Genomic DNA, 26,768 nt, shown 5'->3' with positions numbered 1-26,768 from the left:
CATTAGACTAATATTTGTTTATTATTTTATTAATTGTAATTTCCATTCACTTAAAGATGCACAGGTGCCTGTCGTTTTTGTCTGAGCAGGATTTATTAAGTACACACATAACATTTTCCACTGGTCAACAGCAAATTTTAATCAGAGATAATTTTATCTGTACCTAAACGTATTTTGATTCAAATTGTCAATTTATTGTATTTATATACAGTAATCCCTCGTTGATCGCGGGTAATTGGTTCCAAAATCCACCCGCTATATGTGAAATCCGCGAAGTACGGTCACCAACAAGAAGTACTGGGCAGGCTAACGAGTAAGCGGAAAGATGCTAATTCGCGATCGTGCTAACATGCAAAAACGGACTTCTAAAGGAATGTAAACGAACATTTAGAGCAATATTACATTGTCCTAAAGGTTAGACACATGTTTCCTCAATTTAGAAGTTTTATTTTCACTTTTAAATGTTTTTTTTTAATTGGGGGGAAAATCCGCGATGTAGTGAAGCCGCAATAAACGAAACGCGAAGAAGGGAGGAATCACTAGTAGTAATTATAATAATGTACTACGTGTATTTATTAATCTTATTTTGAATAACCGGAAGTTCTTTTATTTTGACACCAGCCCGGAATTTGACTCCGTTTGTTGTGGTCTGTCACGGGGATATTGGGCTTCGCCAGCTACTACAAACATTAGCGCTACTATGGCGTCTACGCAAATAATACCCCTTGCTCACGTTAAATCCCCGACGGCGTTGTGGTCGCTGCCGTTCGCGTTGCTATCCTTCGTCCTCGTCGGGAGAGGCGAGGGCAACGCAATGGACAACGTCGTAACAGAGAGGCTGGCTGAAGAAAGCCACCGCCAAGACAGTGCCAACCTGCTCATATTCATCATGCTGCTAACGCTCACTATTCTCACTATATGGCTCTTCAAGCACAGGCGCTTTCGGTTCCTCCACGAAACGGGACTCGCCATGATCTATGGTAAGAGCACTAGCCTCGGGCAAATCACCCGTGGACACTGTAGCATCCATGCTAACTAGCTGACTGGATGCTTAATGATGGCGTTGCTTGCACAATTTGACATCTTACAGTACAGCCGCTTCTCGACAGTAACATTGACAATAAGTAGTATGGTGGTAACTGAGCGTGTGCGTAAAGATTCCCCAAGTTGCCCACTAGATGGCAGCAAAGCATTAATAGATTCATATAGAAACAATGACCACCACCTAATTGTCTCTTTTTCTCCTCCTTGAAAGGCCTTCTGGTGGGTGTGATACTCCGGTTCGGCGTCCACGTGCCCCCGAGTATGAGCGACGTGGTGCAGGGTTGCGCGGTGAACGCCAGTCCTGCCACCCTGCTGGTGAACGTCAGCGGGCGATTTTACGAGTACACCCTAAAGGGCGAAGTCAGCCGAAGCAAAGGTCACCAAGTGCAGGACGACGAGATGTTGAGAAAGGCAAGCCGAGACCTTGTCATTATTTATATTTTCAATTATCTTTCTGATTGTTGTCTTATCATTTATTCTCCATTTTCTCAGGTTACTTTTGACCCAGAAGTCTTTTTCAACATTTTGCTGCCCCCGATCATCTTCCATGCAGGTTACAGTCTAAAACGGGTAAGGCGATCTAAAGAACACTTAATATTCAAAGGATATTCATACTGGATGATCAGGAAACCAATCACAATTGTTTAATTTGTTTTAAGATTTGATCTCGTTCAATAGTTCCTATACTTTCATAAATGTTTGCCCTGGTCTGTCCCAGAGACATTTTTTCCGCAACATTGGCTCCATCCTGGCCTACGCTTTCCTGGGAACTGTTATATCTTGCTTTATTATTGGGTAAGTGATCCAATCAGATTCATCTACTTTAATTACAATGAGCTTTCCTGAAAGGTCTGAAGGGTTCTTGTAATGTTCCCCAGGCTCATCATGTACGGATTTGTCTCCTTCATGAAAGTGGTGGGCCAGCTCGGGGGAGATTTTTACTTCACCGACTGTCTCTTCTTTGGGGCCATCGTGTCAGCGACAGACCCAGGTAGAACATGGACATTGAAAAAAAAATTTGTGAGATCTTTTGAAGCATTATCCAGCTTAATGATTATTTTTATCGGCCCTCAGAGTCAATCAAGATGCTTGTTTAACTTCTTTGTGGCTTTCATTTTTTGTCCCAAAAGTACTCACGGTATCAGTATTTGCTAATCCCTTGTCTTTGTGTTGCAGTGACAGTGCTGGCCATTTTCAACGAGCTGAAGGTAGACGTGGACCTGTATGCTTTACTTTTTGGGGAAAGCGTGCTCAATGACGCCGTGGCCATCGTCCTCTCGTCGTAAGTTTTCTTGAAAACCCGCCGAAGAATCAACACAAACTCCCATAATCCCTCCACGGATCGGCCTAACGATCGATCACTAACACAAGTCCCTGTCGTTCCATTGCTGGCCTTCCATTCCTCCATCTCATTCATCACCTACCCGTACGTATGCATGCAGTGTTCTTCTCCGTTTGGAGAAGCAAAGTAGGCGGGGGGCTCAAATAGTGCGCCCCGAGGGCGAGGAGGAATGGCTGGAGAAGAACCAGACAGTTATTCCTCGGTGGGTGGTTGGACTTTGTGTTTGATTGTGGTGACGTATTGGGAATCCACAAAGTGACTCATAACACATTTCCTCAAAAAAATCCAAAAGAGGAGGTTTATTTTTGAAGTCACAGTGTGGATGTAAATCACATCTTATCAGACATTAATGGCTTCAGGTTCCTTGTCATCCGGTGGGTCCCGTCCCGCTGTTTTTTTTTTTTTCTTTTCTTCTAACGGTGTGTATGTTTATGCCGTCCATTCGGCCCTCAGCTCCATTGTGGCTTACCAGCCGACGGGGGACAACAGCCACAGCTTTGAAGCCACGGCCATGCTCAAATCCTTCGGCATCTTCCTTGGTGTCTTCAGCGGATCGTTTGCTCTCGGCGTGGCCACCGGTGTGGTGACAGCGCTCATATCCTTCGTGTTATCGAATTATTGCGTGCTTGGTGTCCTGTTTGTTTGGTTATTGTACTTTGGGTTTATTTTTAGTAAGCGTTGCATCTGATTACTGTTTTCTCTTAACTTTTCATCACGTGACCAAGTTTACCAAGCTGAGGGACTTCCCCTTGTTGGAGACAGCGCTGTTTTTCCTCATGTCCTGGAGCACTTTCCTGTTGGCTGAGGCTTGCGGCTTTACCGGTGACACATTCACGTCGTTAGAATTGAATCGTATTCATGTCGCGCTCAACTGGCTCGTCACGTTCTGAATGTTTGAATCCAGGCGTGGTCGCCGTGCTGTTCTGCGGGATGACTCAGGCTCACTACACCTATAACAATCTTTCTCGTGACTCACAGGATCGAACCAAACAGGTACGCGCCAACTGCGACACGTTAGTCGCCAAAGAATGCCAACAGACTCGCCCATGACCTGTTCTTAACATGTGCTCGTCACAACACAGTTGTTTGAGCTGCTCAACTTTCTGGCGGAGAACTTCATCTTCTCCTACATGGGCCTGACGCTCTTCTCCTTTCAATCGCACGTCTTCAACCCTCTGTTCATCATCGGGGCCTTTGTATCCTTCACTCATTCTCAAAGAGGTCTTGGCTATTCATTTGAAATGTGTGTTCCTATCATGGAATAGAATCTCCAAGGTCTTTGCCCTTGACCAAAATCTTACTCCAGGTAGCAGTGTTCTTGGGCAGGGCGGCAAACATTTACCCATTGTCCTTCCTGCTCAACCTTGGCCGCAAGAACAAGATTGGTTCCAATTTCCAGCACGTCATGATGTTTGCAGGTACGCTGTATTAAGGCAAAGGCTCATTATCTGCCTCTGCCTTTTTCCTCCAGCAGAGGGAAGTGTTGTTGAAGGTATTATATGACAGGATGGTCCAAAAACCACATTTCAAGTGTGTATTGAGCACAATTTCCAAATGATTAATTTACATTATTTCTGTATTTTTATTCTGATATATTATCAGTGTGTGTGGGTTGAATATTTTGAAACTTTTTGTGAGAGTTCTTCCTGCTTTTAAACGGCAATGTTCTCATTTATTTTAGATGCACCTGATCTACTGTCTTTCTAAATTTCGTCTCGTCCCTTCTAGGACTGCGCGGGGCGATGACATTTGCCCTGTCCATCCGCGACACAGCCACCTATGCCCGCCAGATGATGTTCTCTACCACCTTGCTGATTGTCTTCTTCACCGTGTGGCTCTGCGGAGGCGGCACCATGCCTATGTTGTCCTTCATGAGTATTCCGTGAGGGCCATAACTGAATTCACCCTACCACCTGTTTACATACATTATATATGTGATTTTCATAATTCCAAAGTCCCACTCCTGTCTTTTTTTTCTCTCCTCAGTGTGGGTGTGGACTCTGATCAAGACCACTCAGTATGTATCACACGTTAAAATGTGTTGGTTTTCCTTTGTTAAATGAAAAAATATGTAAGCAAATGTTCCGCCTGACAGAGTTCAGGAATGCTGGATGACTCACAGAGGAGGAACACAAAGCATGAGAGCGCCTGGCCATTCAGGATCTGGTACAACTTTGATCACAAGTATCCTTTAATGTGAATGGGAACTCTAGGATTTTAATTTTAGACGGAGCATAAATTGAAACGGTAAGGGTGTAAAATTGATCCCTGCGGCACACCTCGTGTTATTTCATGGATTTTTGAGGCGCAGGGATCTTGGTTTATCAGAAATGGAGTTAGTTAACATGCTCTTGTGTAGGTAGCAATCTTCTGGATAATGTTAACTTTTTCAAAAATGTTCAAGGTCCTTGACACCTTTTTGCGCAGCTACCTGAAACCCCTCTTGACCCACAGTGGCCCCCCTCTCACTGCCACCCTGCCCGCCTGTTGCGGACCCCTAGCACGGTGCCTCACCAGCCCGCAAGCATACGAGGTTTGAACGTCAACATCATTATTTAACACATTTGAATAAGCGTGTCCTAAGAAGGTTCTTAAAATGACTGCTCACACTAGAACGAGGGGCCGCTCCACGACGACGACTCCGACTTCATCCTGAACGACGCCAGCGTCAGCTCCATGTACGCCGATGTCACAGTCAGCACGGACGGCTCGAGCTCCAGCAGCATTAAGCGTCACCGTCCGTCCACCGCCGACGAGGGCCTGGATCACGAATTGGCGCTGGCTGAGCACGACGTGGCCATCCGGGGCACCCGCCTGGTCCTACCGATGAATGACCCGGTCGATCCCCCGACTACTGTAACCCTGCCCCCGCCGCCCTCCCCGCCCCGCTCAGACCCTCGTAGGCACAGACTGTAAGACAAGGTTAGCCCTGCCGGGATGCATTCGTTTGTCGTTATCGTAGAAAATCCCACCCAGGTTGATTTTTGCCGCCCATTACTGGGGCAGTGGCAATATTCACGTGACCGTACTGTATTTTCTGCAGGCTATTTATTCGGAAATTCCCAACAACAGTCTATGACTGTTTCATTGTAGTTGTGTATCTTTTCTTATTTGCTGCCCATACCTATTCAGCACCTTTTCCAACACACCAATGAGATGCAGCAATGCAATCCAAGTTGTTTGGTCAAGTATTGAGGCTTGGTTAAGCACTGGAGACATTTCTTGCTATGGATTCACAGCAAGACATTTCTCCTCTTGTCGAGGCTCGCTTACAAAGTGGCTATTTTTACAAGACTACATACATTTCATGGTTTTCAATTGGACTGATTCTGCACTTTCCTCCCCCCATTACAGCCCTGCTTATTGGCAATAACTATTCTCACAGTCACTCTCTACCTGGCTGGGAACTGAATGGTCTTCTATGCTGCTGAATTATTTTCACAGACCAAACATCTGTTCTCCTGCTATTAAGAAACCATGACTAATCCACTTAGTAATGCCCAAAAAAAACAAAAAACAAAACACAGCCCGCACAAACTTTTACGGTCACGTAATTACAGCCGCTAAACTCCTAACGACTGGAATAATTATCTGCTTTCACTGTTTCTCGTCAATTAAAATTTTTTCGTGGACAGGGACGTGAGGAGCTTTGGGAGGAGTACTCGGTGACTGTAGGCGTGAACGTGAACATGCGCAAGGTCAGGTACTATCGAGATATACATGCTGGATGACAAGTCGGAGGTACATTAAGAGTAAGGCTAAACTACTGACAACTTATACACTTCTGTCAAGACATTTTAGCACCACCCGTGTGCTTGACTCATGGATTTATTTATTTGTTTTTTTGGTGTCTCATGATATGACATTTATTTATTACGATTTGTTTTTAAAAGTAGGACAGCTCAGTGGCGAGACGCACCCCCACCGATTCATCCTATGTGAGCTGTGCTGTCCAAACGTAGGTGAGGGCGATTGTCGAGTTTCCATTCCGAAACTTTAACTGTGTGTGTAATTTTTTTTGTGTGATGTAGCAAGATGCTTCTTACGACAAGCGCTTCCCATGTGAACGTCATTTACAAGCTTGTGACTGGAAAAAACAACTAGATCAAAAAATGCACTAATCTGACTGATGCACCGCCACACACACAGACAAAAACGCACACACTGCCATGTCTTTGGTATGAGGGCATGCTGAACTATTGTGAATTTAAGTGCCTAAAATGTAAATTGAACTCCTCAGTGTAGATTTGTACATTCAATTTGTCCAGTCAGGTGATCATTTTGATGGGCGCTTGATGCGCCGATTGATGTTGACTAAGAACAGTGCAGTTGGTTTAATTCATTTTTTGGTGTAACTGAGATAAATAATAGATCATCAGAACTACTAGCAACAGTGGAAGGTTTACTGAATTGTAGCGTATACGGTACCTGCATAATGGTGGAATCTCCAAAGTTAAACGAAGTAGGAAAATTACCAAAATGTTGCGTTGAACTTGGGAGGTTCCACTGCAGCAATGCGAAAGGATCCCACCTATTCATTCGTTTGCTTTTTGCACATAGGCATCTCTGTAGGTTGGTGGACTGAAACCAGTACTGTCGTCTTTGTGCTGGTAAACACCGTAAGAGTGTCTTTAATTACCCAGATAACTATTTAATCCCTCAAACTGTTTTTGTCCTTATTTTGTTTGAAGCAGTATTCAGCTTTTCTACACAATCATCCACACTATTTGGATCGTGTGTAACTTTGTGTTGATGATTTAATTTATATAGTACTTTTGTGGCAGCGATCACACACAAATTAAATACCAGTATATTTTGAAGAGATATGAAGAGCTTTTGTAGAGATTAAACACTGAAGTTTGTGAGTATGGAAGAAATGTTGATATGTGTTGATAAGAAATGTGATCTAAAATGATGAAAATATTTGACTGACTTCTTCCTTCCTGTTCTGTCATTCTATATTTTTGGTCTCTTGTCTGGCAAGTTGCAAATGTACCAGAAATAAATGTCAAGGACTGTACTTTGTTTCTTCACGTCCTGTGAGTGTATTTTGATGCAGTAAGGTAAACATTTAACACAATGTGTTTGCATTTTTTTTTGGGCTGAATAAGTTCCTTAAAATATAAAATATCCATGCATATTTCAATGTAATGCAGTGCAGCTCACTACATCCACATTGCAGGTTGGACCTCTACGGGGTTACGAATTTGTCGGACTGCAGCTTATTCTAAAAACGTGAGTACGCACATGCTTATTCTCAAATCAGTGGTTAATCACAAAAAAATCTCACTTGAGGTTGTTAGTTCTTTTTTTTCCGGAGGGGGACGCGATTTATATTACTTCGTGCGTTTTTTTTTTTTAACTTCTGTAGGAGGAAGTCTAATTCTATTTTATTTTGAAGCTTGAACCAACATCCGGTCTCTGCTTGGTTGTTGATGTCTAGCAGACAGACGACGCCACTAGACGTGTTTACGCTGGAGCCGGAGGTGCGAAGTTAACACCGAGTCCCCCCCCCCGCTCCTCGACACCCTCGGCAAGACGTGCATCCTCGGCTGCGCGAATCAACCTTGACTCGGTAAGATAGACGACCAGAAAAAACAAACACGTTCTTGTCGAAACTTGTGACTTAACTCACGATGTAATTTACTAGAAAAATGTGCGCTACTTATCAAAGTAATCGTTAATGATTGATGTGCGTGACATTATCAATTCATAAAAAAATTAGAGCAATTCACCACATGGAGAGTATCTGGAAATATTTTGTGCTTCCTGATTATAATAGTGTTGATGAAAAGAATATTAATAATGTGTCTTTGTTACACATCACCCCCCCCCCCCTCCTCCCAGACTTGCCTTGCAAAAATCTCCAAAATTCAAAAGGGAATCAAAAGTTGCATGGGGCGTTGTCTCTGTAAGTATTTCTGCAAGTGTGTGTGTGTGTTTGACATTTTGAAGCCATGCAATCTGTTTCCAGTTAGCAAGTTTCCTCCTCTTCTCAGTCACTGATCGAAGTGTTGAGGCCAAGAAAATGCTCACAAAGGTCAATTAACATTCCTGTACAGCAATTTATTATTGTGCCCTTGACAGAGGATAATATTTGGGGAGACTAATCAAGGGTCAATCATATTAACCATGCAAATGAAAAATTAAAAAGTAATGCATCAAAAGTATTTTTTAGAGAGACATGGGCGAACAAATTGCGTTCCACAGCTTGTAGCCCTATTCCTTCTAACTGTAGAGAAGCAACAGTGATCCTGTATTCACTTTAAGCCCTGAAGCTGATGCTTTTTTTTTTTTTTGGGAAAGCACGGAACGGTAAACTGCATCACTGCCTCGTAAAACTTGATCCACTTTCTCAGGCTTCACGCCAGTGAACGTTTAAACAAGTCTGTCTTGTTTTAAGGGGCTTTTATTGTAAAGTGGCAATGGTGATGATGGGACCAGGTCAAGGTTAAGCACATTTTCCGCACTTTTAAAGAGCAATTTTCAAGCTGTTCAGAATAACTGCAAAAAAGCATGCAGGGTTGATTATAGTTTTGTATTTTTTTGGGGGATATATTGTTCACTCTGCTGCTTGTTCGCTCCCACCTCAGAACTCAAGATAACTGTTCCAATGTTACATCTAGACCGCACGTTCAAACTCTCCCAAACATTCTTCAAGTAAATAAAGCTTTTCCACAGACCGTAAAAATCGCTGCCTCGGATCACTTAAGTTGTTTCGCAGCCCTTACTGACATTTTCTCCAAGACTTGTTCTTGACCACGCGAGCGCATACAGCTTTCTGCTTTGATGCTTAAATCATCTGCTGCCTAAAAGAGGACATTTTGTTTTTCTAGTTCTTTTGTTTGGCGCCAGAATTTAGCGTGTAGCTTTTGGATTGCGATTTATCTCGATTCTCTTGCATAGTTTGAAATCCCTCAAGACAGTCGTTTAAGTCACATGCAGTCTGTCGTGATGTTTCAAAGGCCTTTGTGGTCTGGTGCTGCTGAGGCTTCGAAGGGTGTCTGGAACGAATGTTGTCGATAATCTCCCAAAAGGAAATTGCTAATAGACAGCTGGTAAAGTCTTTGCCTCTACGCTGCCTTCTTCCCTTACGCCACTTTCTGGAATTTGTCTCGCTTGTGACAAATATAGCAGTTTGTGGCAAAGAAATGTTGAGTCAAGCGTGCTATTAAATATTGTGTTATAGTTGTTGGTTGGGTAAGGCGAGGAAGCAGGGTACCGCTGTGTAATTAATTTGAAAAAAATATAAAAATAAAGGCCTCCTCACTTGGAGTTGCATAAATAATCGTCAAAACCTTCTCTTTGCTGCAATATAGTAGTAATATTTTTTTTTTTAAATGATAAAAAATTGGCATTTGTGACAGTGTTTCTCATTTGCCCGCGGACGTTTACTGTGCCAACACTCTTGCGACGGAGACTTCCTGTTTCTGTGTGTTCCAGCACATTCTTGCCCGATAAGCTCATGCCAACACGCGGGCCCGACGCAGATGTCGTGCAGACGAATGTGAAAAATCCGTTCGGTGTCAGATGGCTATGGGTGGGTTTGAATTCATTGTCGTTGTAATCTATGGAGACGGGTGGGAGACATGAGGACAAACATCCTTCCAAGTCCAACATGTATCTTGTATCAATATTTAGAGCCTTTACATGCCCAAGTAGGAACAGTCAGCCATATTGTTTTCTTCCCACATAACACGCTTTACGCTCCTTAAATACAAACCAGGACCACACATGATGGCAAACTCACTTGGAGCTTTTTATTAACACTTAACTGCGCATGATAATGATAGCGATCTGTTCTAAAAACAAGGTTTATTATGACAAGAGGGGCAGGAAAAGAGTTGAGACACGTTGGCTTACGTCACCCAAACAAGATTTATTTTTCCTCCGACCTGCGCGGAATTTCAGCTTGGCTTCCTGTTAGCGAACAATTCCCATCAGATAGGTATCTTATTATTATGCTATTGTTGTTCTGTCAATCTGTGATTGCTGTTTAGCGGGGAAAGAAAACAACAGGTAGCAGCTCCAGAAGCAGGAAGTTTATTTTGTAAGTGGATGGGAAAGGCTCCTTTTAAACTATGTGCTGACAGTGGAGAAACATATCATTTACTTTGGAGTGTAAATTGGAGCAACGGCCAGAAAATTAAAATAAGCACAGAGCATTCCAGTACACTGTTCCTGCACTTGAAATGACCTTGTTGGACGCAATTCAATTCCACACCCTCTTCATCTGTTCACTTACTGTTTCTGTCTCAGGAGGCGCACCCAACAGCATTCCATTTAATCGGTGACTTTAAGAACTCAGCGTAGCATATTATTTGTGTGTTTCTAAATCACGCGTGAAACAAATGTTTGGAAATTGTAAAGAAAAAATATCAAAATGAAGCAAAAAGGGGGCAATTTATCTATATTCGAATATCTGTCAAATACCATATTAATAGACAGCTCGTGTTCAGTATAAAGGTCTTTGTCGCCCTCTAGTGGCGGTTATTCAAGATTTGACCTGTTTTAACTGTTAATGTTTATTAAGTAATAAAATAGCATTAATTGATACGGGCTAGAAATACGAAAAATAAAAACAGTTTTACGGAATTTATTATTTAATCTTATTGCACAAGTTGCTCAATATTGTTTCTTGCCTCCATTTTTGAGTAATTAATGTAGTTTTTAATTGTGACTGAGATCCTGATCTGACCAAAGATTGTTTCATTTATTTATTTTTTTGTCACTTCAGAGACTGAAAAATGTCAGCCAGCGTGCACTGTTCGTACTGTCGCGAAGACCTCGGCGGCAGGAGATTTGTGCGCAACGAGGGCCGGCCTACGTGCGTGCGCTGCCACACCAAGTTCTGCGCCAACAGCTGCGCCGAGTGCCACCGACCCATCTCCGTGGAATCCAAAGTATCCACACATGCTCGCATTCATACAATACGATTTGGCACCTGGATGTGACACTGGTTCTCATCAGGAGCTGAACCACAAAGGTCGCTACTGGCACGAGGACTGCTTCCGATGCGCAAAGTGCTACAAGCCGCTGGCCAAGGAGCCGTTCACCACCAAGGATGAACGTATCCTGTGTGGCAAGTGCTGCTCCAGAGAAGAAGCTCCACGCTGCCACACCTGCTATAAACCCATACTTGCTGGTTAGAACACAGTTTTGCATTGCTTCTTAGCGTTAAGCTCACGTGTGTCAACCATCATCTCCAGGCACGGAGAGCGTGGAGTACAAAGGCAACTCATTCCACGACGAGTGTTTCACTTGCTGCCACTGCAAGCGACCAATGGCTTCGCAGAGCTTCATCTCCAAAGAGAGCGACGTCTACTGCAGCCCTTGCTACGACAGCAAGTTTGCAAAGATCTGCGTCTCCTGCAAAAAGGTAATTTAGGGAAAACGGAAGAAATGGCGATACAAACTGACGTACTTTGATTCGTCTGTAGCCGATCATGACCGGAGGAGTCAACTACCAGGGGCAGCCCTGGCACGGTCACTGTTTCGTGTGTAGCTCCTGCTCAAAGCCTCTGGCTGGGTCCAGCTTCACCACCCACAAGGACCAGGCCTTCTGCGTGGACTGCTACAAGAGCACCGTGGCTAAGAAATGCAGCGGCTGCCAAATGGCTATCACAGGTTCTTTTTGCTTCCATACAAATTTGACATACCTGTGGTTTGGTCTTCAGGTTTTTTTTTTATTTTCTACGGCAATTATAGTGTCACCTTTTTGCAAATATGGGATGTTACAGAATTTGGAGATTGTTTTCCTCTCCACTCAGGTTTTGGCAAAGGGGTGAACGTGGTGAGCTATGACGGAGCCTCCTGGCACGAATACTGCTTCAACTGTAAGCAGTGCTCTCTCAGTCTGGCTAACAAGCCCTTCATAGCTAAGGGCCGGGACATCCTGTGCTCCGACTGCGGTGACAAGTAGAAACCCAAATCCCTCAATTCCTCAGAATAGCCCTCAATGGTGATAAAGATGTTTCAATGACTGCCCCATTGACATTTTGACAATTTTTTAGAGAGTCATTTTGTGTAGTCGCTGGTTTCCACCCCCCATGCCCAATCGAGTTATCCAGACTCAGCCACAGTCCCTCGTGAGCGTGGTGACCTCCGTGCCTGGCTGGAGGACCCCACAGCAGACATCCAACACTCAACCCGGCGTCATCCGCACCAGACACGGAAATTGGCTGTTCCTCATCGCGGGTAATTTGTATCATGCATCGCTATTGTTCTTTGTTTCTGCTAAGTCCCACAAAGGAGCCTGCAATTATGAACACATGAGCATCAGGACCAGGGAGGAGTCTGTTGCCAGGCAACTGCTGACGAGACATTGTTCCTATCAAGCGTAGAAACACAGTTGTAATGTAAACTCCCAATTTCACATTGGACATTGAATTATTTTGCTTTTTTACTGAATTGATAACTGAATCTTTATTGTGTAATTGCATTTTTCAGAATTATTACTGTACGAGAGACACACTTGTAACTCAGTTTTTACCAACATGTATTATATGGTTCAAATGCCCTACAGTATTAGACTTTCTAATACTGTACATAAATAAATTCCATTCTCCAATTGAATGGCCCTTGTGCTGTTCCTTTTGGCCATATCTGCACTGTACCTTGACACTTTCTTGTAAAGTTCACTGCCACCATCTAGTGGTGGCGTACTGGAAGCTCGCTCATGTCAAAATATTGATTACAAGGCAAAGCAAAAAAAAAAAAGCAGACTTTAGGGTGACTACACTTTAATATGTATATTTTGAACAATTTCTTTCCAACAAAAACACTTAACAAAAATTTGGATTGTAAATTTGAGAACAAAAATATCTGAACATTTCCCCCCTGCCCCCCAAACAGAACTTGAATGCCTAAACATGAAGGAGAACCGTTCAGGCGCTAAAGATGTCCACCTCCTTTTTGGCATTCCAGGGGCCGCTGCGGTTGCTTAGGAAGTGCTGCTTGATTAGGTTCTTCACAGTCTGGTAGACGCTTGCGTCCACCTGAAGCGCACACACAAACAAATACATCCACATGAAGGAGCTTAAAGCTTTAGAGCTCAGCAGACACGCTTTGAGACCCACCTTGACGCTGTGATAGGTGGGCCGATCCAGCAAGTAGCTGAGTCCGCCCAGCTGAGCTGCTTTACGGAAGTAAGTGTAGAGTGCTCTCTTGCACAGCCTGCTGGAGAAGCCGGGCCCGCTCACCGACGGGGAACTGCAAGGAAAAGTGTCAAGATTTGTGAAAAAATACTAATCAAATTGTGAGCATCATCTTGTTTCCGTTTCATCTCTTTCCATGAGATGTACCGGTGGTCAATGAAGCCTTTCCTGCTGTCAACCACTTCAATGTCTTTGTCTCCAAGGCACCAGTTGATGCTGAGGACATCGTGCTGCGGGGACTCCTCAATGGGCTTCACCTCTTCGCAGCACAGGAACCTGGTGTCATATTTCTTGTAGAACGGTGGCAGGATGTCCTCCCAGCCGTTGCCCAGGCATTCATTGATAAAGTCCGACAAGTAGCCGGTGTACACCTTCTGGCCACCTTCGGCGACACGACAACTTCAGAACACAACCCCTACTAGACTCGATGATGACGTATCAACGTAGTGTTGCTAGAGTTACCGAGCACCATGCTTGTGATGTAAAGTGGCTGGATGAAGTGGCTCAGCAGAGCGCCCTGCACGCCCACAAAGGTCCAGAGACACAGCTTGTCGGTGCCCGAAATGCAGCACACTTTGGCTGCCCAGTGGTTCGGCTCAAGTAGGGTAGCGGGCACCAGTGAACCCTTGGCGTAATAATACAGCTTTAGGGGGGTCCAATTGTTGAGGTAGGAGCCCCTTAAGATGGCAACAAATGAGCTTGTCATTTACTTGGTAGTAGGTCATACTAGAGACAGGTATGCGTCCATTGTCTGAACACATTGGCACCTCACGTAGAAGTTTTTGCCAGCTCCTTCAGGACACTGATTGGTGTAAAGGTGCAGGCTGGTCTTGGCTTTGAGCTGAAGCTGCGGCCCGGCTCCGCTACTCTCGAATATGCATGCTTCCTTGGCCCGCGGGTCGGTGTCAAAGAAGAGCAGAAGCTGCTTGTAGAGGAACCTGAAGACAAAGATGGGATCTCAAACATAGTGTTTGGAGGAGGGAAGGTGGCTTATGATAATGCCGGTCAGCGCACCTCTGGAGTGCCCGCCTGGCAATGATTATGGCGTGACAGTCGTGCACCATCGTCCCGTTGAAAACAAGCCAACCGGTGCAGCTGAAGCAACCAGTTCCCAACGCCACCACCTGGTAAGAATCACATGCACGCCCCGATGTGTCTGTCACTTCTGTGGGGGTGAAAAAACATACAAAGTTAATTTGGGGAGGTTCTGCTTACACTCGGTTGTATTTTTTCCTAACGTCTAATTTGATGGGCTTAACAGACACTGCAAAGTGAAACGTAACTCTCACGAGGACAAACGCCGCCATGTGGCTCTTGCAAGCTTGGAAATCCGGACTCATCTTCAAAAGGCTGTCGAATTTGTTGCTGCTTAATACCGTCACGTACTTTTTGTGGAAATCTGTATCCCAAACTAAACCATAGCAAGTGTGAACAATTTCAACAGGAAAACAAAACATGATGCAGGCAATGAGCCCGTTTTTAACAGGCGCTGAACCTGGTGAAGAAGATGGCGTTTCTATGGCTGTTTCACTGGAATCCTCGTCAATGTCAGCAGAGTTGTCTTAAAACAAATACACAAAGTGTGATTATTGATAAAGAAATAATCGAACAGGATACGAGGGCTAATGTAGCACAGGTTCAAAGACATACCACAGCTTGACAAGTTCATTCTGAATGTACATTGACCCCTCGCTACTTCGCATATCGTTTATTGCAGCTTCAATACATCGCAGCTTTTTTCCCCCAAATTAAAAAAACATTTAAAAGTCAAAATAAAACTTCTAAATTGAGGAAACGTGTCTAACCTTTAGGACAATGTAGTATTGCTCCAAATGTTCGTTTATATTCCTTTAGAAGTCCGTTTTCGCGTGTTAGCACTTTCGCGAATTAGCATCTTTCCGCTAACTCGTTAGCCTGCCCAGTACTTCTTGTTGGTGACCGTACTTCGCGGATTTCACTTATCGCGGGTGGTTTTCGGAACCAATTATCCGCGATAAACGAGGGATTACTGTATCACCTTTTACAGCCCCCGATTCCAGGGTCTCCTCCACAGTGGTGTCTTCCTCCAATTTTATGTCTTCCTCCGGTAGGAAACTGTAAGCATGGGACATTCTGGCGCTGGGATGTAATCCTCAAATAACTATGGAAAATGACAGCGAAATTCGGGAAACGTCATCAAAATGCACCTGCGGGCGGTTGCACTTCCACTTAACGGCACCACTCGTACTGCGTACATGTGCTTCTATCTTGCTGTAGAGAAGGTAAATAATTTGTTTCTTATTCTATGTGCATTTTCAGATTGTTACCCGTTACTAATAAACTAGAAAAGTAATGAAGTATAAATATTAACAGCGTTATAATAATACCCGTCGACGTTTCATGGCATCCATTTCACATCCGAAAACTATTATTCGTATTCGTTTTATTCCAACGCATTGTCTCAAAAATTATATTAAATATGATAAATAATACAGAAAAATTACTCACAAGTTCACAATTTTGTCGTACGTTGTTCACGATATGTGGCGTCGACAAATAGTTGAACAGTAAAGAGAAAAGAACTCGGCAAGATAATTGTTCGTCCGCGAGTAAACGTCTTCGTGATTGGTTCAATTTTTTCCGCGGTCTCAAGGGACCAATTAGGCATCATCTTACAGGGGAAAAAAATATATACTCAACAGATTTAAACTTTCGTCGGTATTTTTAGCACGAGTGTCCTTGAGTCAACTCTGCACTAATCTATGTGAGTTTTATTATGTTTTGATGGTCTACTAAATTTTTTAATGTACATTTACAGTAAACTGGGCCCTCTGTTTTACTGTTCAACATTGATACAATTGTAATGACATTTGAACGTGTAGCATGTTTTCATTTACTTGCTCTATTCAAGCTAGGACTCAAACCCAAAATCCAAAAACTGTGAGGCAGACATGCCACGCATGCTACACTGTTTGTTTGCAAATAAAGCTCAACTCAAATCTGTATCGGTGCTCCAAAGAATTGAGATGAAATGAAAAGGTGGCACTTGTCATTGCTTATGTATGGATGCAGTAAATAAGCAAATAGATACAGAACGGTTTGGGGAGTTCTATGAATATGAAATTGTGAAGAGGAATCCTTCACACACGAGGACACGTGAACAATCACTGTACATGCTGCATAAGTGCAAAGCATTATTTGCACTTTTGATATGTTCCCTTGATTATTATGAAATTCAATACTATTTTGCTCCTGCTTACCTTAAGAGAGCCAAATGGGGCCTTGTAGAGTGTGTGTGTTTGTGAAATCACTCCTGCTGAGGCACAATGGAAAACTTCCCTAGTGTCATCCTCGCCTTGTCTTGTCTCTCGTTTCTATTTCTACCCCCTCGCCCCCCTCCCCATTTTTGTCTTATGATTTCACACCCACGCAGCCGCTTACGGCTCACAGATTTCCCACTTTTTATTCCTTAAAAAAAAAAAACAGTGAGGACACTGTCCCCTGTGTCCTCGCGTTTAATTTGTTCTTTTTTCTCTCCATTTATTGTCACAGCTTTTTGTGTTGGAAGATGGCAGAGAGGAAAACTGTGATAGTGTTTTTAAGTCAGCATATGTTGTGAGTGAGAGAGGCCGCGTGTTGCACATGTGAAAGTAAACACTGCTTGCATGATGAGCATTTTCCCGACAAATCACAGCATTAAGTGGTGTTACAGGAAAACAATGGATTTGTGTCAATCTCTCTTTTGTGTCAACTTTTTGTTTTATGTGTGGCTGGACTGGATCAGTGGTATCTCTATTTATTTTAAAAGATGATGTGAAATGCTCTTAACTCAAATGTCCTGCATCCTCTTTTTACCATCCCCGTCTCTGCTAATCTTTTAAGACAGGAGGATACAGAACACTATGGCCGCCTGCTCTTACCCTGTGGATGCAGCTTCATACATCTTTAAAGATGAGAGGGAGGCTCCACTTTCTCACGCCTCGTAGGACGAGGAAGGAGAGAGCGAGAGAGCGCACGCCGACGTGCCTAACCCACACACTGAGTCGTGAAGAATCACCCTTTGTCTCACTTCTTTCCCCACCTCTCCTGCATCGTGAGGTACTCCCCGAATATCGTGCCGCTCTGGGTGAATCTCATCAGGATAATAGTTATTCACACACAAACATCTGCCTTTCCTTCTGTTGACCTTCCGCTTTGCTTTTTACCAATATACGTCTATATATGGTACATCTGAAATTCTAAATATGGATAGCAATATTGTGAAACGTGTGTGTATATATATGTGTGTGTATTCTGTTAACGTAAGTGTGTATATCTATCCATCCATCCAGACTTTAAATAGCTAACAATCATATTTCTGCCAATGCTAACACAAATGTAACGCTTACCACAAAGCTCCTTTTCCCTCATTAACATCTTTAACTGCGCCGCTCACGCCTGTCCTGTAACATCACTGTCTTTGCTCCCATGCGTGATGAAGCTCATATACCGCCTTCTGACACATGCTGAGCTATAAATAACCTTTCGCGTTTGCAGCGAACGTGTTCCGTTACTTTAACATGAATGAATTACGTCGCTGTGTGCAACGACTGGCTCTGATTAACCTCAGAATAAGAAATGTAGTCCCAAATAATGTTGTCTACGTGGCACTCATAATAGTTTGTTGCAGAGGATAAAGACTTCATGGCTGTGAGAAGGAATTTTATTGTCTGTGTTGCTTCATAGTTTGCGTTCAAATATCTCTTGCTTAAAAGTAACACTTCGCGTTAGCACGTCAATGTGGTTTCCGATCATTTTGTTAGCATTAAGTGAAGGGACAAAAGTCTTAACGATGAGGTTGTTTTAACTACGCAATGTGTAAGCCGCCTCAAAAACGTTTGGAGGCACTATTGGAAATAAAAGTATCGTCTTACTATACAGAACAGTGGAAATCTCTCATGCGAACGCAGAACAGATTTGCCTTGCATGTGAAAATGTCGGGGGGGAGGGGGAGAAGCGCCTCGTCGTCATCGCAGCAGGGGGGAAGACGCAGCGTGCATTTTCACATCGGCGAGGGTGCGAAAAATAGACTCTTCAAGGGCCTCAGCGGAAATGGTTCAGTTGGTACACTTAGTCAACCATGGGAGGCTGGGCCATATGTTAATTAAACATTAAAAAGTTGCATCTTTTATGATGGATGGAAATTGGAAAAAAAAAAAGACTCCCATGTTCCAAAATAGGGATGTGTACGAGTGTGTTCATGCACACGGGGTCTTTCCCCACAGCGGTGCCGTTTCTCTCTCAGGTGCCACTGGTTACCATGGTAGCAACATCCGCTCTCTTCCTTCACCCCCCCTTGCCTTCTGTTGCTCTCCTCCCAGCATCCTCCCTCTTTCTTTCCTGTTCTCGCCATCTTCTGCCGACCTCATTCTCTCGTGCCGCACCAAGAAACAGGCCAGCGACCTTTTCTTCTTTTTCCTCTTCTTTTTCCGTTACGTGGCACATCAACCAGGGTTTCCCTCCTCCGGTGGGAGGACTCATGGCAAGCGGCTATGAAAACGTCAAACACAGTGAACCGAGTGGAATCGTTATAATTATAAGGCACATTTGTCATTAAGCTCAAGATGACATCCACTACACGCTGTGCCCCAAATAAAAATGTTTATTTTAGTTTTTGCTCATGTTGTTTCTCCTGTCCAAACACTGGTTTAATCATTTGTGTAGGTTAAGATTGAACAGAAAAACACTTTTGAGGACATTTTGACAATTTAGGCTTGTTTTTATTTGGACTTGGATGCTTTGTGTGCGTCCACACCAAGCCAGCTGTACAAACATGACTACCATACTGTGCGTGTGTGTGTGTCAGCCAGGCCAGTGGGTGATCAATATGGACTGTAAGTGATGAGTATAATGGGACTCTGTCTGTCAAGGGACATCGAAGAAGTAATGCGGCCTGCGTGAGGGAGCTTTAGTGCTATATGACCCCGTGTGAGTGTGTAACTGTGTGTTGTTTGGTTCCATTGCAGGGCCGCATGTGGAGGGTGTGGATTGTGGGCAGACTCCCCAGCCTCTGCGCTAGGTGTACGATAACGATAATCCAATTGAACTGGCGGGACTGGCCTGTGGGATTCACTGCTTGTGGGTAAGTGTATTTGTGTGTGTGTGTGTGTGTGTGTGTAACATGATCGCCTCAGGTCTTGAATGAATAAGAGATTAAGGTGTGCTCCATGGCGTGTGCATGTTAGTGTGTTTTTATTGACTTTTACTCATCCTTTTCTTGCTGTTGCTCTTTTATTTGTATTATATTATGTCATATCACTATTATCTGATGAACAAATGAATAAAAAAAAAAATCATCTTCCCTCACCATTCACTTGTGTACTCCCCCCCCCCTACTCGGCGTGGCGGGTCGTTGGCAGGCGGCACTTTTCTCCGGGCCAAGCGCAAACAAATGGCAGCCTCCCTCAGCGTGGTGCTATGACACGCACATGCAGTGAAACACACACACACACACCCACACACACAGAGTTAGCCATGCACGCATAGGCTACGTATGAAGGATTCATGACCACACACAGATGGAAGTATTGTGAAATGCACTCCACAAACTGTGCAGTGTTATTTGCATAACCCTGTTTCAATGTGAATCCAGAGCCACGCTCTCTCCCGCATCTCCCAGCGGAGATGGCGCCGTGGCCTGCTTTCACTCCAACAGGGCGGAATCAGGATGCATTCAAGCCAACTAGTCCCAGATTGGGAGCTCGTGGTGACGACGTAATGAGCCGAGAGCAATATGTCGCCTGCTTGCCTCCCCGTTTTGCAACCCGGAGCAAAGCCCGACTGCGCTCGCTCATGTGTCTCCCTTAAGTCTACAAAGGCTGCTCATCACAAACCTCACTCACATCTCCACAGAATTTGATTAATGATCCCCGGCGGTGCGCTGCCATCTAAATAAGACAGCCATCTATCTGTACTAGTTGGAGATGTTTGCATGGAAAAGGAGCCGAGAGGTCAAATCAGGAGGGGGTTGGATGAAGGAGCATGCGATTATGAAGTGGGGAGGGCGATCGTTTGAATATGCAAAGAGAGGAAGAAAACAGAATTTGCATGCCAGTTTGTGTCGCAACGTGGCATCGGATTCCTTCAGCACACGCTCTGGCCTGGATTGAATCGGCCCCCGCTCTGGTTTAAATCTAGCTAGTATATTAAAAGTTTGTGCACCTTAGGATATTAGTGGAACCTTGAGATACACGTCAAGTTTGCTGTCCAATTAAATGTTAAACAACCAGTCCATTTTATCCGAAGAACGCTCTTGCTAGCTTAATGCTAACTCATAGTGGAAATCCCCACTGGTGGTCTAACACAACATTGATAGCTAAGTGGTGTTGTAATTCTTAAGGTGACGGATATTTGAGCAGAAATGCTGGAGACGAACATGATCATAGGCATATATACTTTATCCTCTGGCTTTAAATGAACACCGCAAAATGACTTTTGATAGAGAAAAAATATTGACTGCTCTCCTCTTCACTTTCATCATTCGTTTAGAGTGTGTGTGCTGTTCCTCGGAGGAGGCTGATTGCTTTCCAGCAAATTCCACAGGCACGTCAGGCCTAAGTATGAGCAGGGATTTAAAGACAGAAATCTACTATAGTGATAGTACTGATGAAATATCAGTGTAATCTCAGCAGAGATACTTTGGGATCGAGGGGAAAAAAAACCCTCACCAGAATTGGAATAGATATGTAATGGAGCATTTCTAATCCAATTTTGACCTGGTCATCTGTCTTGTTTTTCTCTCCTCGCTTTGCAGCACATGTTGCCAGGATATTAGGCCTCGCCTGTGTGCCGCAGCAGACACCGGCGACGTCGGGCTTCATCCGTCGCGCTTTCGCCGCATCCTCTCAAAGCTATTTATGGCAAACACGCTGAGACTGACGCTGGCTTTGAAGGAGGGTGTGTGTATATGTGTGTGTGGGAGGGTTTAGAAGAGGTGGGGTGCAGGGATGGCCTTCAGAGGAAGACTCTTCCATTACTGTTGATCAATGTGAATGGGGGTGAGATTTGATCAAATGGAATGATCGCAGGTGATGGCCAAGCAATTCTGACCAAAGAATGTCAGAGACCTTTGACGACATCAGTACAACTGACTGTTCATTTTGCATGCGAGCAACTATAGATCCCCGTTGGCGTTGAGAGCTACATATAGTCGGGGTCAGACAGCATTTCTCTTCATCACCAGTCGGCGTGTCTCCTGGCTAGCATGTCACGTTAGCGTCAGCGCTCCAACCAGGCATGCATGTGCCTTGGCCTGCCCTGCAATGGGAACGGCACTATCAGCACTTTGTCTCCTCTCGCTTGTTTGGAGGTTGATGGTGGCTGTGCGTGTGCATTTGGGGTGGGTGACTGTGGGCTCAAACGTTAACCAAACACACCCGCCTACTCCTCCATCTTGGCTTCTCTGCTCTGCTGCTCCGTTGGTGACTTTGTGTGCAGCCGGCAGTCCCGAAAAGCTTCATCAGCTAAATTACTGGAAGTTAGCTGTCTCTGTCAATTAAGTCTTCACATGGCTAGCCTTGCGGAGTGTACTTCCTTTACATCCCCCCCGTTTTGTCATCTTTCATTTTCGCCGATTTGTCTCGTCTCCCCGGGCATGACATGTCTCCCTTTAATCTACATACATATGTGGCTAGTTACATTATCTATACGTCACAATGCACTTCCTCTACTGCTGTTTGCAGGGCGGGCCTTTGGTCGCATTTCTCTTTAGTTACTCAGCAAAAGTTTGGGGGGAAATAAGAGTCACAGGACAAGGGGACCCGAAGGTTATTGGATGAGAAATCACACTGCTCTCATCAACACCATCGGGCTCATCCAGCTTCCTCCCTATGTCAGGCTTATTTTTCAAGCTGTTAACTGTCACCCAGGTTTACTGTCAAACTAAACATTTACTAAAAACATTCCCACTTTGTGTTTTGAAAACAAGTCTTTGCCATAGGAAAGTCTATTTAGCGTAAACAATGCTTAACGCCATTGACATGCTAACTGTTAGCATCAATATACTTGATTGCAGTAGCAACGGATATTTGAAATAGTTTACACGTGGGCAGATGATTTTGCATTACTCACAGGCATATATTCTTTATCCTCCGCAAAAAATGAGTAGTACTGTTTATGAATAGTTTTGTCACCTCAAAGCACCTCTATCATGTATTTTTACAGACTGTGAATCACACATGAAGCGCTTTCCGAGGGCACTTTATCAAATCAGGTTCGCAGATGGCTTTGTTTCCAAGACAACGCCATGCTCATTATCAGTCGTCATTATTGAGTTAACGCACTCTGCTGGGCGTTTTTTTTTTTTTTTTTTTTCCCCCGTCAAGTGTTAATAATTCGCTGCAAGACGACACCGGCTTCACCCCATCAGTCACACGAGTGTCTTGTTTACAAGAGAAGGTTCAATTAGTGCGACTCGGGTCTTTTACGAGGCTCATTTCTCATTTGCCGACCACGTTCGCCGCTCGGCGTGTGGTACACGCTTATCGCTGCGTACATGCAGATGTGACCCAGTGAGAGAGTGAGTCACATTGATAAGGTCACATGGGCTGCCGCTGCTAGAGGTCCGACTGGTTTCGCATAGCAATCCTTTGACTTTGTATGCGCCGCTTAAGAAATAATCTGTCGCGTGAATTCTTATTCAGACATTTTGTACGGGCCTCTGAGGACTTTATGAAAACCGACGTGAATGGCCTGATAAAAAAATGCTCTCCCTGTAGTGTGCATGCCAGGCCATAACCAGCTATATTATATTTATATTTATATATTATTTTTTCATTATATATTTTAAATACACTATTATATTATATTACAGTTCAGTTCGTTTGCCCTTTGAATATCTTCGGATTTCTTTCCACCACTGCAAACTACAACCACAGTAAAGCACATATAGTTTAATTCTATTCTGACAGTGGCAATTAACCTGAACGTTATTGTTACTTTTGCTTTGGCTGATGAGTGTACGCTGTCATTCATCCATCTTTAATGGGCATTGTTTCTATTATTGCATGCGTGTGTGTGTGCATGCCTTTGTCACTGCCCTCAGCTGCTCTCGTGCATTCCCAATGGAGCAGCAGTAACAACAGGGGATCATAAACAGCAGCTGTGCCTGGATAGGCCACACAGTGCACCCCACCAGCCCGCTGAACTTCGACAACATTCTCCAAGATCACTTGAGAGAAATTCCTAGCTCACACCTTGATTTTTTTTTCATGTGGATGCTTTGCGGCTTCCCATATTAGAAATACAGAATTTCATACCACCATCATGTTACGGGTGGTCAATTAAAGATGGACATTTAACTCCACATTCTGGAATAGGAACATCATTCTCTGAATGTTCTGAACTCCTGTTTCAGTGTTGTATTGTGCAGAATAAATGCCTGAGAGAGTTGTGCCATCGCATAGTTGAAGAGGCTAACCATCATGGACTTCTTTCTATGGAAAAAAAATAAGTATCCTCAATCACGGAAATTCAATTAATGACAGAGAAAAGCAAATGAAAACAGAAAGCCTTGTGGCGTTGACAGAACGGCATTAACTATCCTCCTACCTTGTTTAACCGTATACATGCAGCTTTAATGTTTGTTCCTATGGTAACAGTAACCAGAGACACCATGTTGGTGTTCAATCACATAGGGAGGTCAGCCATTGTTCTTGCCAATCAGATCATCTATCACACCCACTCGGTGACCTGAAATTTCATACACGTCCCATTTGGGTGGTCAAACACCAGATCACAGTTGAGTTTAACATTGGAGACCCGGCTTATAACTTTCTCATTTGTAAAAGAAATCAATACAAATAATTGTTTGATGTAATCGTGTACTTAACCACGTACATCACTAAATGTTGTCACACAAAAGCAAGTACAGAATAGTCTCAGGTACAAAGTGTTGGGGAAATTGGTACCTGTATCTCAGAGCAAATGGCTATGACTTGTGGGGTTCCCCATGGGTCAATCCTGGGACCCCTATTGTTCACTGTGCAATTTACAGCAAGTCAGGCCTCTCGTATCTCAAGGCACCCCTGTACTATCTAGCGCTAATCACCTCAATAATTGAAAAATATTGTATTAGCTGGTTGTATTCCTATTTTATTTTCAATCGCAAAGAGAATAGGCAGACAAAAGTGGAAAAAGTAGTGAGATAAAGTAACGTTGCAGTCTGTTTAATATGTCCACTTCTAATTTTTGCTAACAAACTGGTACTCTGATCACATTTATCTGTAGTGCTGCACCATGGTGAGCTTTCCTTCCACCTTGAGGCTATTTTTACTTTGAAACAGTCTGCATTATTTATTCATAAAAATCCAACCCTAGAATATGACTGACCTATTTGTATTTTGTTCGGGTACCAAAAGCTCTCAAAGTCTTTGTTATTTTCACCTCAATCAGACAACTTTTTCTTCCAGCTATTGTCTTTCTTTCCTTATCCTTTTTTCCCTCCTTGACATCCAGGCACCGTTGGTTGCTATAGTGAGGGTGTGGGTGCAAAAATGGAGGACAGCGATTGTAAAAGTACCACAGACAGAAGGATGTAGGCTTGGCAAAAAAAGAAAAAAAGGCAGCAGCAAAGCGACTGAAGATATCGAAGGTCAAGGTTCATTTAGCTTATTACTGGACCTTCAATAATCGAATACATGAAGTAGGCAAGCTAACAACAGCAGTGTCACATGTCTCATCTGTTGATGATTCAGCGCTGCCATCAAGTTTGTCTCCATGGAGCGTGACACCTCCGATGTAACCTCCACGTCAGCGCTCCACGTTGTCATGGTAATCCCATCATTTAGTTTTGCCTTTAGAGAGAGGCACCAGACAGACCCTTTTCCGATCAGCGGCCATTTTGGCTTTTAGAAAGTCTACGGTGGGCCCGACTCAACGTTATAAAGAAACATCACGGAATGATGTATTCCAAGTATTTTGAAACAAGAGAGCGGTCGACAAGTTGATTTTTAGAGAAAGCAATAGCCATCACCTCTCTAGTTTAGTGTTTAGTGGAGGTAACAAAATTAAGATTGTTTCTGCAGTTTGGTCATCCCTAACAAAACGCTCCTTATGAACTGCTATAACAAAGGCTTCAAAGTGGGAGCAGGCATGGTCATTGGTTTATTGTCTTCACAGAGAGGTGGTACAAGAAACAACAATAGCGCATTGTGTGCGAGGGCTGAAATTTGGAAAGTGGTACGTTGCACTTTTTTTTTCCAAGTGTTAGCAGCTGGCTCACCAGGGGAACTCTTCCAGTCCACAAATTGGAGGAAAAAATTGTACATAGATACAATTGGTTCTTTTCTGTGTACCTGCCTACGAATCGCATGTGAAATGAAATATAGCAAAATAAAAATCTTTTATCAGCTTGGATTTGAAAATGTGCCCGTGAGCGAGCCAACCATGACATGATCAGCCAGGCTGCTTGAAGATCCGAAGCCACTTTCATATTTTTTGAGCACATTTACATCAGAAAAGTACTCATTTAGAAACACTCATTGATACCCTTCTGCAAATGATCTTATCTATTGTTTCTAGTTCGTCTCCGCGCGTGTGTGAGTGCATCAATGCGCTCCTGTTTCTGCTGGCTAAATGGCTTCCTCCGACTTGGCAGAGCTCACTTTAGACCTAGCTGTGCATCTCAATGAGGCCTGCTGCAGTGTGAGTCGAAGCATGTCAACGCCGAGGGAGCGTTCACGCCAGGGGCTAAGGTGTATTTAAGACGTATGTTTGGCGTAATGTTTATCAGCTCAGAGGTCGACCGAGGCTGTCCGTGTTGAAAAATAGCCCATTTTGGTCCCAAGTGGTCTGCATGGCCAATGTCATTATGGGTAATTACCAGGCTGAAAAAATGGCCACGGTGACTCAGTGTTTGTGAGATGTGGCAGTAAAAGTGTGCGTGCAAGTCGCTGTGTGTGATGGAAACTGGAATATTCCACAACACTGCGGTTTGTTCGTCCATGTCACATATGCTCTTAGTTGTCTGTCATATGTGCAATCCAGAAAGATCCAGATTTGTGTACTATCATGGTAAATATGAATTGACACTTAATGCATCTCGTCATTCGTAGACATGAAATGGTGTGATCGCTAACGCTAGCTAGCTAGCTAGTCAGACGAAACGACGGGAGTCACTGCCACCATGCAACTATCGCCTCTCAAGCATTGATTCAGTTGTTAACCCCCTTTACGGAAGAACATATGGTTTCTTGTCCCATATAAGAGTA

General features: G+C 43.8%; 4 protein-coding genes across 10 annotated transcripts in view; 3 read left to right on the top strand and 1 right to left on the bottom strand.

Annotated features, from left to right (window-relative positions):
• Window positions 1-169: 169 nt before the first annotated feature.
• On the top strand, window positions 170-7,466 carry LOC148386200 (sodium/hydrogen exchanger 6-like). Of its 5 annotated transcripts, none has more exons than XM_088397970.1 (17): window positions 170-980; window positions 1,256-1,455; window positions 1,537-1,614; window positions 1,763-1,839; window positions 1,923-2,035; window positions 2,221-2,326; window positions 2,487-2,588; window positions 2,840-2,981; window positions 3,103-3,208; window positions 3,291-3,379; window positions 3,469-3,582; window positions 3,693-3,804; window positions 4,115-4,268; window positions 4,373-4,403; window positions 4,482-4,570; window positions 4,814-4,919; window positions 5,000-7,406. In XM_088397970.1, the coding sequence occupies exons 1-17, from the start codon at window positions 701-703 to the stop codon at window positions 5,300-5,302; spliced, it is 2,202 nt and encodes a 733-aa protein (XP_088254096.1). In that variant the 5' UTR covers window positions 170-700; the 3' UTR covers window positions 5,303-7,406. The 5 variants fall into 5 exon arrangements, 3 of the variants coding, with proteins under 3 accessions (XP_088254096.1, XP_088254094.1, XP_088254095.1); XR_015862961.1 differs by lacking the exon at window positions 2,487-2,588 and having other exon boundaries at window positions 194-980; window positions 5,000-6,348; window positions 7,371-7,406; XR_015862960.1 differs by lacking the exon at window positions 2,487-2,588 and having other exon boundaries at window positions 194-980; window positions 5,000-6,348; window positions 6,418-7,406.
• A 96-nt stretch (window positions 7,467-7,562) lies between these two features.
• LOC148386199 (four and a half LIM domains protein 1-like) lies at window positions 7,563-12,961 on the top strand. Of its 2 annotated transcripts, XM_088397987.1 has the most exons (8): window positions 7,563-7,621; window positions 7,830-7,961; window positions 8,234-8,297; window positions 11,124-11,289; window positions 11,357-11,531; window positions 11,596-11,765; window positions 11,827-12,013; window positions 12,157-12,961. In XM_088397987.1, exons 4-8 carry the CDS (start codon window positions 11,134-11,136, stop codon window positions 12,306-12,308), a joined length of 840 nt encoding a protein of 279 aa, XP_088254113.1. In that variant the 5' UTR covers window positions 7,563-7,621; window positions 7,830-7,961; window positions 8,234-8,297; window positions 11,124-11,133; the 3' UTR covers window positions 12,309-12,961. The 2 variants fall into 2 exon arrangements, with proteins under 2 accessions (XP_088254113.1, XP_088254115.1); XM_088397989.1 differs by lacking the exon at window positions 8,234-8,297.
• Window positions 12,962-13,111: 150 nt separating this feature from the next.
• Window positions 13,112-16,171, bottom strand: adad2 (adenosine deaminase domain containing 2). Of its 2 annotated transcripts, XM_088397981.1 has the most exons (10): window positions 16,030-16,171; window positions 15,560-15,682; window positions 15,038-15,103; window positions 14,827-14,953; window positions 14,557-14,709; window positions 14,310-14,480; window positions 14,005-14,219; window positions 13,690-13,924; window positions 13,465-13,597; window positions 13,112-13,383 (listed from the first exon to the last, which is right to left on the bottom strand). In XM_088397981.1, exons 2-10 carry the CDS (start codon window positions 15,651-15,653, stop codon window positions 13,273-13,275), a joined length of 1,305 nt encoding a protein of 434 aa, XP_088254107.1. In that variant the 5' UTR covers window positions 15,654-15,682; window positions 16,030-16,171; the 3' UTR covers window positions 13,112-13,272. The 2 variants fall into 2 exon arrangements, with proteins under 2 accessions (XP_088254107.1, XP_088254108.1); XM_088397982.1 differs by lacking the exons at window positions 14,827-14,953; window positions 15,038-15,103 and having other exon boundaries at window positions 14,557-14,707.
• cpeb4b (cytoplasmic polyadenylation element binding protein 4b) overlaps window positions 15,614-26,768 on the top strand; it is a 39,128-nt gene continuing 27,973 nt past the window's right edge. The window contains exons 1-3 of the mRNA XM_088397967.1: window positions 15,614-15,803; window positions 17,404-17,619; window positions 19,527-19,642. The gene's annotated coding sequence lies outside the window, so the exon portion shown is untranslated. The remainder of the gene's footprint in view (window positions 15,804-17,403; window positions 17,620-19,526; window positions 19,643-26,768) is intronic.

The sequence above is a fragment of the Syngnathus floridae genome, chromosome 15, assembly GCF_059516105.1.
Source record: "Syngnathus floridae isolate MCC-2025c chromosome 15, RoL_Sflo_1.0, whole genome shotgun sequence".
NCBI lineage: Eukaryota > Metazoa > Chordata > Actinopteri > Syngnathiformes > Syngnathidae > Syngnathus > Syngnathus floridae.
The sequence above is the reverse complement of the archived record's forward strand: the minus strand, read 5'-3'. Positions and strand labels throughout refer to the sequence as shown.